At 40.0% G+C, this 12,200-nt stretch overlaps 1 protein-coding gene across 4 annotated transcripts in view; it reads right to left on the bottom strand.

Annotated features, from left to right (window-relative positions):
* RIC1 (RIC1 homolog, RAB6A GEF complex partner 1) overlaps positions 1–12,200 on the bottom strand; it is a 59,302-nt gene that overhangs the window by 3,130 nt on the left and 43,972 nt on the right. For all 4 annotated transcript variants that reach the window (XM_062018468.1, XM_062018469.1, XM_062018471.1 and 1 more), the window contains 12 exons: positions 12,079–12,189; positions 11,367–11,456; positions 10,628–10,788; positions 8,601–8,739; positions 6,831–6,947; positions 5,224–5,952; positions 4,786–4,944; positions 4,543–4,676; positions 3,260–3,546; positions 2,284–2,478; positions 346–523; positions 27–215 (listed from right to left, as the gene is read on the bottom strand). In XM_062018468.1, the coding sequence (XP_061874452.1) occupies positions 27–215; positions 346–523; positions 2,284–2,478; positions 3,260–3,546; positions 4,543–4,676; positions 4,786–4,944; positions 5,224–5,952; positions 6,831–6,947; positions 8,601–8,739; positions 10,628–10,788; positions 11,367–11,456; positions 12,079–12,189 (2,489 nt within the window). The remainder of the gene's footprint in view (positions 1–26; positions 216–345; positions 524–2,283; positions 2,479–3,259; positions 3,547–4,542; positions 4,677–4,785; positions 4,945–5,223; positions 5,953–6,830; positions 6,948–8,600; positions 8,740–10,627; positions 10,789–11,366; positions 11,457–12,078; positions 12,190–12,200) is intronic.

Here is a 12,200-nt window from a genome sequence, read left to right as displayed (position 1 = left end):
AAGTGAGGGTGAAAAGTAACACTTACCAATCTGTAGAAGCCCATTTGTCAACAGCATATAGGCCAGTCTTGATATTCTGACAGATTTCTCTGTCAATATCAGAGGATTGCATCATACTGAAAACCTGGCTGATTACTGAAGATTCTCTAAGGATCAAGCCTATGACAACACACCAGTCCAGACATCCTGCCTCCATGAAGATATGAAGCAAGTACCTATATAGAAAAGCAGTCTGCTTATTTCTTTTTCCACTCAGAAGACAAAATCTCAGTGTAATTCTGTAGACAGTTTTCCTTTCTCCTACCAGTAATTTCACATTTCAAATGTAAAGATTATGTTACTTACCTCAGCTGGACCTGTGACTTGTGTGGCCCTTTACTAGCCAGTTCTAGCGAGAGATGTTCAAGCTCTGATTGAGTTAAACTTAGACTGGAGAAGTTTTCATCCACCATGGTCCAGTCACCATCCACCATGGAACTTGTTTCAGTCAGGTCTGTTGCTGAACCAATGCTGCATTCGTCACCTATCAAAAACACTCAGAAACATAAGGGGAAAAGAAACTACTAACCTTTACTAAGATTCAGCATTTCTGAACTGCTTCCTGTAGAATTTGACAAAATACATAATAATGCTTTGCTGTGTATCACAATGCTAAGAAGTACTTCAGGCATACTGCTCACCCCACCTCAGCACTCTTCATGTCACACTGTGTGGCAGAACTATTACTGCAGGAATGTGATAGTTTTTCTATCAAATAAAAATAATTCTGCAGAGTAATATCAATGAATATCCTAAAGATGTGTTAGAAGTCATTGTACAAGCATAGTGACAATCTCTTGCATACTACAGTCCTAGCATTAAGTCTGCAGGAAAGGTTCCAGTCCATCTAAAGATACTGCTTTCTTAACTTTTAACTTGGTATTGCTGCTTTTTAACAAAGTCATTTCTTCTGTGAAACTCTGAAGGTTCTGGATGCTTGATAATGTAAATATTTACCTTCAGTAATCACAAGAAGAAGTCAGTGTTTCTAATAAAAACACAAAGCATAGATATAGTCACAGAATTTTCAGAGGAATAGTAACAGCAAAGCTAAAACTGTTACAGTGGAGAGTAACGGAAGTCACCCACCCTCCACAACAGTTTCCTTGGTAAGGCAGATGGATATTTTCTATGGAAAATGCATAGAAGGCCAGAAAGTTATTTTATTAGCTTCTTGCCCATGAATACCAGTGCTGGATCAGTTATTTGTTACTAGGATTAAGCTCAATGTCTTAAAGACTTAGTTTAGTCTCACTTTGAGAAATAAACTGCTTCAAAATGCATACAAGAATCCTTTGAACTCAAAGGAAGAAAAGAGATACTTTTTCTACAGGAACAGCAGCAGGTGGCAGGCAGCAGTACAAGAGTGCAATGAGAAGATAAACACAATTCTTCCCATTTAAACTATGCTTTTTTTGAGAGTCCTAACACAAACATACTTAAACCTAATGCATTTGCAGTCTGTAGAAGTAGTAAGAGAAACAGAAGTGAAAAGCAGAATGAGGCAGTGCCCAAACAGAGGGAGAGGACCTCACTCATTCTTCATCCTTTAAAGCCTCTCAGCTTGTTAAATAGCAGCTCCAAGTGCTCTGACTCAGAGGAGACCCCTAGCACCTTGGAGAGTTCACACTCAAGTACTTAAGTCTTTCCTCTGATAAAGTGGAAATCACATGACGTAGACACTTGAAAATGTTGCTCTGAGCTTGATGACAAGAGGGAGTGAATTAAAAAAAGGTTGTCAGACAACCCTGTCCTGTTTCTGATGGTGCTCAGGAAAGATTCGTAGAAAATCTTTACATTTTCAAAAGCTGATAATACATTTGAGCTTTTAGAACAGTGATTGTACAATAAACAAATAAAGAATGTGTCCAACACCACAGGGGCAGTGCCAACTTGTGCAAGAGTCTGACCCATACAAGAGACAAAGATAAAAGGCAGAATGCTCTTCCCAGTCAGACACTGTAAAAATATTAGATTTCAAGGCACCACAGATGGGAACTTCAGCAAACAGTAACTTCTTGTTCTACTTCAAGTACTTAAAGATGTATGATGTGGGCATTACCTTTCTGTTGGAAAAATTTTGCCTCACTTTTCAAGAAGTCCTCTTTTTTAAAATAAGTTGTGAATTATGGTTATCAGCAGCTGAGAAGCAATGACACAGCAGTGGCGTGCACATGTCAAAATACAAATGCATACTTCTGGGTGCATTTTCCCACCAAGCAGACAGAAAGAAGAGTGACTAACCTTTACTTAGCAAAGGAGAAAGGAATGCATCTTGCATGTGTGGTCCATGGGATGAAACGGTGTCAATCTCTCTCTGAGAGGAGCTGATATTGCCAAGCCAGCTGCGACTTCGGGGTGTGTTTGAAACTGCTGTGTCCATTTCCATGTTTACAAAGGTGTCTGTAGACTGAGATTTTAGCAGCTGCTCCCCCATGGCTAGAAAAAGGAAAAATCCACCAAAGAAAAGTCATGTAACCAACAATATGGACATTTGGAGACCTCTTGCCAGGCATTTCAGGAAGCCAAAACTTGTATCTAAGTCAATAGTGAATTAATTTGCTGAGGGATCACTGAAACCAAAGGAATGCAGCATTTAGGTATTTCAAGAACTTCTAGTAAGTTTTTTATGTAAGCACTGGCCTAAAAGAATAGCAGTTGATAAAGTGTGAGCATCAGTAGACTAAATAATAGTGCTGCTACTATGAAAAGCAGGAAGACTTGGCAGTAATTACCAACTTTGCCCTAAGAAGTTAAAGTGAACTGAGAAATTAATAATACAAAGCCGGTTTACAGCAACTCCTCAAAATTCTTACCTTTTAACATAATACAAAGTTCAATTATTAGGAACATTAGTTAATCAAAGGGTCATCTAAACACTATATAGAGATGTTGATTTTTGTAGTTTTCTGTAGCAGAATTTACATCAAAGAGCAATATCCATGTTCAACTCAACATCTGCACAAGTGACATCCAGTTTGGTGCACCTGAGAAAGCGAGAAACCTCAACAGAAACAGTAGTGTGATCAAACTAGAGAAGAGATGCCATCTGAGCTAAACAGAATCCCTCAGAAAATACATCCTGTGTGAGAAAGCTGTGCAGGTGGCAAGCCTTTGCCTGTTCTTTGCTTGGCTGAACTGAGGAAGGACAGATTCAGACTGATGGATCTAGGACCACAGGAGGGAAACCTAGTACAAATCAACTCAGGTGTTACAGCACCTGTCTTGTATTTTCCATTCTTGAAAGGTGAATTGATGGACGAAGCTGGAATGACTGGCAACGGCCAGAGGAAATCCTTGTGCAGCTTTTTCAGAGCAAACACAAAATCCTCCACCCGGGCAGCTCTGGCTCGCTCCTTGCATAGCCACCCAATCAGCTCAAAGCCCAACTGTGCAGCAAAGCAGCCAAGGTCTTTCAGCTTGATTTCTTCCAGCAGGCGCCGAGCGTGACGCCACAGCATCATGTCGATATACATGTTCTCAGCACAGTCACTGTCTTTACTCCACCTACAGACAGACAACAAGACTGAGAAAAGGGAGTCGCAAATGCTGTTGGCCACAACCACAGTACATGAGGTGATCAGAGTGGTGGTGGGAGCTTTCTATATACCAACAAAAGCAGCTTCCACTGCTCCTTGCTATTTGTGTTCTCTGTAAGATCCCACTGCCCCAATAGATGAACAAAATAAGGGAAGGAAGTTACAACGGCAGCAATGTCCATAAAGAATTAAACTATTAGCAATGCAGAAAAAAAATAAAGAAGGAGAGATAAGAGGCAGATGACATTGCAAAGTGACTTCTGAGAAACAAATTTAGAGAACAAGTACCAGTCTAAGACCCTTCCCATCAAAACTCCTACTCTCTATGACAAATTATAAAATATAAAAGCACTTGCATTTGTACCAGAACTGTTTTGAAGGTCTCATATGGGGAAAAAGACAAAATAGAGATAATAATGAATCCCAGCTCAGTGCTGCCAGTTTAAGAGGGATTCATTCCAAGGTGTACAAGGCTCTATTTCTTGCTTAGCAACACACTGTCAGACCACTGACATATGTCTACAGTATCACAATGCAATGTATTCTATGATGCTGCAGTATTGTGAGATGTTCAAGATGTATCTTTCAGCACAAGATTCTTTAAAATAAAGCATGCAGTCCCACTAGCTATTTAAATGACCACATACACATCCTGTGGATGTATAGGCTTTTGGGCAGAATTATCCATGTAACTGTGCCTCTATGTGTGTGTATGTATACATGCATATGTATATACATACACACAAACTCACAAATACATATATTTAAATGTTTGAGAATACCTTGTCCCAAGAACATAAGAGAGGCACAGACATCATGAGAGTAGGAAAAGACAAATGCAGAAGGATGTGGAGGGAAACTGTGACAAACCTATTATAAAATGCATTCCTATTACTTAAATTGGTAAGAGAATTAGTACGGTAGCCAGGAAAAAGGGGAAGGGGACGACATTAACACCAATTACCTTTTCCCAGATGGGCCAGATGGCATACTCAGTGTTTTCGTCAAGTTAAATTTGCTATGGAGATTCTCTGCTGATTGGGACAAACTAATGCTGCGATGCCTGAAGAACTCAAAGCCACTACTTGAACTAGGTTCCTAAAACCAGGAAAATCCAAATATACAGTCAAAGGAGCAAACATGCTATATAATAGCAGGACGAATCATACAAGGTTTGATGCATAGTATTTACTCCTTTGTCACAAACCTGAGTTGTTGGTGTAGCTGGAGGTGTCTCTGTTTCTCCAGAGCCAATGGCTTTAAGAAATCTGATCATATGACGACAAAGATCCCACTTTCCCTGCTCTAAGGCAGTATTAAACAAGAGGGTAGCATGTTGCCTGCTAACTGCTGGAACTTCCATATTCTGCAAGTAACAAAGTGTAATTAAATCATTTGCTTTTGCCATTGAGCAACAAATCTCCCACTAAATCATGCCACATCACATCACATTCAAGTGTACTCGAGATGAGAAGCAGTAAAATTCATGCTATTATTTTATTTTTTGTAACAGTAAATAACTGTTATCACCCCCTTCATAACCAGAAATAATCTTAACAGATGGCTGTTAAATGGAAAATACATTTAAATTGCATAACTTTGGAGTGATGATGTTTTTAAAATAAACGTCACAAGGTACTATTACCTGTAGGATAATAAGGTAAGAGGCAGCTGTGTCCAAGTCCTGGGCCATTAAGCACTCTTCAAATAAGTCCTTCGGGTTTCCAACAGCAGCAAAAAGGTAATTCCACAGGGCATATTCCGTCTTCCTAGCACAATGAACAACTGTCTGCAGGAAGAGGGGGAACTCTGTAATGAACTTTGCCACAGTGGGAAGCAGAGGGTCGGGAATGGGCTCCCGCGAGGTAGCTTCTTCTTCCAGCACTTCATGAAGCATCAGTTCTAGTACATGAGGAAAGTATGGTAATGTGGCACAGGAGTGGGCCAAAAGCAAGGCTTGTTCACCGAGGTTCCTAACCAAGAGCTGGCGTAAAATGTGATGGAGGTAGATCTGAGAGGTTCTCTCAACAATGGAGAAAGGAAAGAGAACCTCTAAATGTTCTCTAGCACTGGTTTGAGTGTATAAACAGTCATAAAGCACAGTGTCATTAACAGCACCAAGAACCAAGGCATCTTCAAACAAAACAGCCAATGGGTATATGTTGATGTGGAAAGGCAGCATGATCCGTCTTGACAGAAAGGAATGCGGTTTCCGGTGATCTCTGGGAAACAGTGGAAGCCAGACTTTCATACCTGCCCCACCACAGCTGAGCCACAGAGCCTCCAGTAAGTGTCGTTTCTGTTTGTTGATCCTGCAAGTAGTCCATACATTTTCAACAGACTGGGCTAGGACAACTGGAGCACAAAAAGGCAGCTATTTAAAAAAAAACCAAAAAAACAAAAAACCGAGAATTCATTATTCCTTTCTCTTTTTTTTCTTTACCCTCTTTACAAGAACTCATCAGCTAAGAACTACTCCCTTCAAACATGTCATTCCTCTGAGAAAGAAGAAAGAAATCTGGCTACCCCTATGCCACACCCTACCACCTGGGAAAACACCACTTATTACTTATATTAAACCTAAAGGCATTTCTTTCATTTGTTAACCTTCTTACAGTCAGGAAGCCAGAAGGTTGAGAAAAAGAGAGGAAAATAAAAACATGCTCTCTGCTTCTTCAGTTAGCCCAGGAGTTCAACCTAGAACTGACAAAATTACTAAAAGCATCAAATTTGCTAGTCCTTTATGGAGCTGCAAAAAAATTTTTCAGATTCAACCTCTCAGAAGTGCTTTTTTGTGTAGAAGTTTTTCCATCAGCACAGAAAAAATGAAAAATTCAGTCACTTAACTTCTATTATTGTTGCAAAAATACTCTGCAAAAAATGACATTGTTCCATAAACATACAGAACAACTGTAGACAGATCGGAGATTATATGTCACTAGTGGGTACCAAATATTGCATACAGCCTTTATGCTTAAAATTTGTATCTTTCACTGCAACATAAGTAGCAAATACTTTAGTTAGACAATCACACAATTGAGCAGTAACATTTCACAGATTTTTAAAGGGGAAAAAAATACAATCACGGGAGTGGTGATTTACTTCCAGCTAACAATTCAGCCTGTAAATGAAGACACTGCCTTGCATTATAGACCTCTTTTCTTTATGCCCAGATCACTCCCTTCCACAGTGCCCTCTGTCACTGATAACACCTTTGAAGCAACATATCATATTCCACCCATATCTACTCACATGCTTCCTTTGATTAGGATTATTATCCTTGTCTCGTATCTGGGGTCCAGATCTGTCCCTTTGCAACATGATGAGTTGTCCTGCTAAGTTTAGCATAATACTTTCAGCCTCACAAGCCTAAGAATAAAAGAGTATTATGCAAATTATTTAAGCTTTTTAACATATAATTTTACCCATAACCATAAAAAGAATAAGTTAACTGTACTGCTGTACGGAGATGACAACCAAATTCAACGCAGAAGCACTGTAGCTTTTGTGCAAATGAGTAAATATGGGAAGCTCACTTGCTCACTAGACTCATTCCACGTGTCTGATATGGGCTTTTTGCAGTGATGCCTCTTGGCATGGACAAGCCATCAGCATTTTAAGAAAAATAAAGCTCTGTATTCTTATCAGTATCACTACTACATGGTTGCCAGTATCTGACTGCAAAGACTAATTTATTCCAGAACTGTTTGACATCAAACTTAACTAAAACTAAGTCAATGTAGCTCATACCCTCATGCTGTGCATGAAGTTCAGTTTTGAAATATGTGAGCAGAGGCCCTGTATGGTAAGTCCACAGCTTCAGGGATTAAGGTCACTCACAAGTAACAACACTGAAAAGGGTGTCACACTCCACTAAGTCAGACATCTTGCTTTGTCTACAGTGCAGTGCTAACATAAATGCTATTCTTTTAATCAGGACAACTTGACAAAGCTTGAAGATACCAGCTCTTAGAAAGAAATCTTTGTTTAGTCTGAAGCTAAGTTTAAGTATTGCTAGTGCTCTAAAATGTTTCAGCAGCTTTTTCTCAAAATTAGGAAATGCTATAGGTCAGGTAATTCAGGAATAAAGACACTGTCTTGAGGCAAGATGGCCTAGAAAACCATAACCATGTTGCCTTTTATGCCCTTGTCTAAGATTGTTTCCAAGTCTCAGGACACACGTTCAGCATCATGGGGCACTAATCTAGACTGAACTGAAGGAAGGAAGCAAGCACAAATCTCTAGATCTTACATCTGTGTCATTGCTTTCTCCTCTGATAGTAGCTTTGGTATGCGCAGAAACACACAGGACTTCCCATGTCTACAGCCCACCTCAGACAACAGAACTTCCAAACTATCTTAAGGTGGCTGCTCTGATGAGAAAATACGCTTTATACTACAGCTACTCAAGTAGTTATGCATGATTTATGTACACCAGAGACAATAAATATCCAAGTTCTCTTTGCACAGTGCTTTCAGTGGCCTGAATAATTTCCTGAAGTTAAGACAGGGCTTCACCTTCACACCTTAGTAATTGTTTGTCTATTGGCCTATATCCTGACCTAAACAGTGGGAATGATTCTCTTATTTAGTGCAGTAGGAAATTGGCTAGACCTCATAGGGTTGTATATTATCTTTTCCTTTTTTCTTTTTATTCTTTGAGTAATGGACCTGTTACTGTAAGAAAGGGATTTCCTAGTGCTACGGATTGGTCTGGTGTTCCAACTTTTAATACACAATAGAGAATCATACCCTTGACATAGTTAAGTTTTATTTGCCCATCAAGATTTGGTCCCAAACTTTACAAGACGAGAAGACATGAAACAGAATATTTTGGATTTTATTTCCACTTCCCCTGCTCCCAATCCCAATTCACTCATAAAATATATTAGAAAAAAAATGTTCTGTATTTGACCACACAGAACCACCACTGATTTGTCATTCATTTATGAGCCAGATAACCTTTAAGGATCAAGATAACAAATCCAGGCTCTGAGTGTTTTATATTTTAAGACCTGTTACCTGCTGAGGCATCTTCAAGGTGATGCCAGTCTCTGTCCTCACTGATGTCAATGTAACAGACACTACAAGAAATGGATGAGGAATGTACCGAGACATGGACACTTCTTGAAGAACTTGGATACTGGCAGTAGGGTTAAGACTGAAAAGAAAGATAACTATGTTTAGCAATTTTAAAATACTGTTTAACATAAAATTGTTATATTGAAGCAAATCTAATGAAAATAAGCAACCTCATCTCAGCAAACAGTTTACAGAACAAAATGGCTTTCCTTTAACCAGGAATCCCACAGGCCCATATGTCTACTTGTTCTGGTTTAGCAAGGAGCAGCTTTTGGCTTAGTAACAGGGGGAGCGGGTTGCAGTGAAGACCCGGTAAAGAGTTTGCAGACTCTCTCCCGGCTCCTGGGTTCACACCCACCTCCGGCCCCGCTGGGCCAATATGGCACCTCTGCCATCACTATTTAGGGGACGGGAATTGGAATGCGAGTCAGGAGGTGTAAGAGTGATACAAGATGGAGGCGACCACGCGGACCCTTCAGCCAGAGAAGGAGAAAGGAAGGAGAAGCGATAGACCAGAGACCCCTCTGCAAGCCGTGGCGAGAATGCAAGCTGTGCCCCTGCAACCTATGGAGATCCGTGGCAGGACTGAGAGCCACCAGCAGCTCCGTGTGAGTGAGCCCGGACGGGCGAGGGACTGTGTGGGGCACGGCCATGGCCCAGGCCGTGTTGGAGAGCCTGCACGCCGCAGAGCAGCCCCACACGAGAGGCAGAGACGAGCTGCAGCCTTTGGAATAAGTGCGCGTTGGAGCAGCCCGTGCAGGGCTGCCATGCGTGTGAGTTACCCCACGGACTCGCAGGGAGGACTGGTGTGGAGTTCACCCGTCCTGAGGAGGGACAAATGGCAGAAGCTATCGGGAACAGACTGACTGAAACCCCCACTGCCTGCCCCCCGAACCGTTCAGGGGGGGACAGGGTAAAAACACCGGGATCAGGGCTCTGAGCCCGGGAAGAGGGGAGGTGTGGCAAAAAGGTGTTCTTAAGGCTGGTTGGATTCTTCATTGATGTATTACTCTGTGTTGTTTCATTTTGGTTATGTTCTGGGTTTTTGGGGGTATGTTTTAGTTGATGTTGCATTAAATTGGTTTTTTTTTCTATTTTCTTCCCCAAACCGAGTGGCCTGGTCTGTTTTGTCCTGAACCTTAAGCGGCAATTAAGCTCTCCCTGCCCTTGAGCAATTCTCAGCCACTTCGGTACTCGTGGCCTTTGTTCCCTGATGGGCCTAAACCACGACACTACTCTACATAAAGTTACCAAATAAATCTAAGATGGGCTACTTTATATTGATAGTTTGTGGGGAACAGAGCTATGAGTGGATAGAAGATACCATCAGATACTTCAGAATAAGGGTCTATTAATCCTTCAATAAGACAATACCACAGTTTAGGTTTTGTTGGGAGTTTTCTTTGAAAAGCACTGCAAATATTTTCCTTTAAAGTGAATCAATAGCTTAGGCACTTCAAAAAAACTATCCAGGAGTCTTTTGTCTCCTCCTTAGGTTGACTAATCTCCACTGTCTGAATGTATCTGGCTCTTCTGTTGCTACCTCTTTTGCACCAAAACAAATACTCACAACCACACTGCAGAGCAAACCTTTTCTCTCCTCGTTACCCAGTTGCCACCCTCACCATTCCTACTTCTAATGACAGAAACAGTTCTAATTTAAAATATTCAAATACATGGGTACCTTTTCCTTCTATTTACGTTCAGTTTTCATGTTCCTAGCAGCTAGCACATGTTTGTGCAGACAGCTGGAAATGTGCACATCTCAGTCAGTGCCTCCACACCTAATGTCAGTATCTGCATGCATGTAAGTGACAAAACTTGTGGACCATCACTTGTGCTACAGATTACACCCTTCTATTTCTGACTCCATGAGTTATCAACCAACTTTGTATTACCACAAGAATGTACTCAAGACTGAGCAGGGATTGACAAGCACATTACTGCAAAAGCATTTAAACACTCACCCTTCTGGCCTTCTCTCAATACTGTAAAGGCAAATGGAACAATCTGCTCTGAACAATATTACAATGTCCCGGAAAATACTCAGTAGTAAGGTGTCTGCTTGCACTTTGGTGATGTGTGCAAATGCATTGTCAAGATTAGATGTTCGCAGGTAGATTCTCAGCTGCAAGTAAAAGGAGTAGTTTGAACATATGTTCTATATACCAAAAAACCTAATAGCAATTCCATGTTCAAATATTTTCTTTTTTTTGTGTATGTTTGTGGCATGGCTGCCAAGGACACGTTACTAAGTTTTTGTTTCACCTATTGCATTATATTATTGTACCCAAAGTGGAAAAAATACAGTCAAACCTGAAATACTGAACAAAGAACGCTAGGATGGAGTTTTACTCTTTAGTTTTATAAAGCAAAAAGTAAAGCTCTTCTGCCCACCTTATTTAATACCTTACAGAAGCGTCTCAAAATACTCTAACTAGAGATCTCGTAACAGGCTTTGTGCTAACACGCAAAAATGTCACAAAGTTTTCAGAACAATGAGTTTATTCACAGTACAAAGCAGAAAGTAAGTTTTTAATAGCAATAATAAACTTTTATGGAAAGAGTTACTTACATACTAATAAAGAATTTCTGAAGATGACCAAAAGCCTCCTATATATCAAGCTTTTCATAGTTATAATACTAGTGTAGAACAGATCAGATATTCTATACATGATTTGTTCACTTGGAAGAAAAATATCTCACCTCTTCCTGATGATCATTCAGATTATAGCATGCAAGAACAATGAAGTCATTCCACCATGCTAAGCCACCTGTTACTATCATATTTTGCTCCTGAAAAGAAAAAAGCAAGTGAATTACATATCTGAATATACATATATATATCTGTATATATTTTTATGTATTTATACACACACAGATGTATATTCTATGGGTAATTTCTGAAAGACATACATGATCGCTATGAGCTTTACTGACAGTGGCAAGACAATTTATGCTTAGAAATTTTTGTTGTTTTTAAAAAATGAGACTACTAAGAATGTGAATATGTGGAAGAGCAACATGATCTCACAAAACAAAGCTCCACAGTTCTTTACACTACTGGCATTCCTAAACTCTCTCAAATTAGCTTTCTGCTTCTGGCCAGAATTTACAAGCTTAGCATTCAAAGCTACATCTCACATTAAAAACTCTCAGATGAGATATATGGGAGTAAAAACCTGACTCTACATGCTCAGATTGGAAACGTTTCAGTACTTAAATGAATTATTGTACCAGAGCCACAAGATAAGCATTTCATTTTACAAAATACACATGTAAAACCAGCATCTTTAATTACAAGCATACCTACCGGTTGTTTCCCTTGAAAAAGATATTTCTCCATTTTCTCTAAGAGCCACACTTCAACAAATAAAATCTCCCCAGTATACCTGAATAAGGTAGCATAACCTCTCACCTGGGTAATGTTTCCAAACAGCTTCCATTTTTTGGTGAGTAAAGAATAATGTGCAAAACCAAACTTGCCAACAACAGCTACATTCTGTCCAAGCTTGTCAATAGCTGAAAACTGTTCAAAGT

Source organism: Colius striatus, chromosome Z (assembly GCF_028858725.1).
Source record: "Colius striatus isolate bColStr4 chromosome Z, bColStr4.1.hap1, whole genome shotgun sequence".
Classification (NCBI taxonomy): domain Eukaryota; kingdom Metazoa; phylum Chordata; class Aves; order Coliiformes; family Coliidae; genus Colius; species Colius striatus.
Note: the sequence above shows the minus strand (reverse complement) of the source record. Positions and strands in the feature narration are given on the sequence as shown.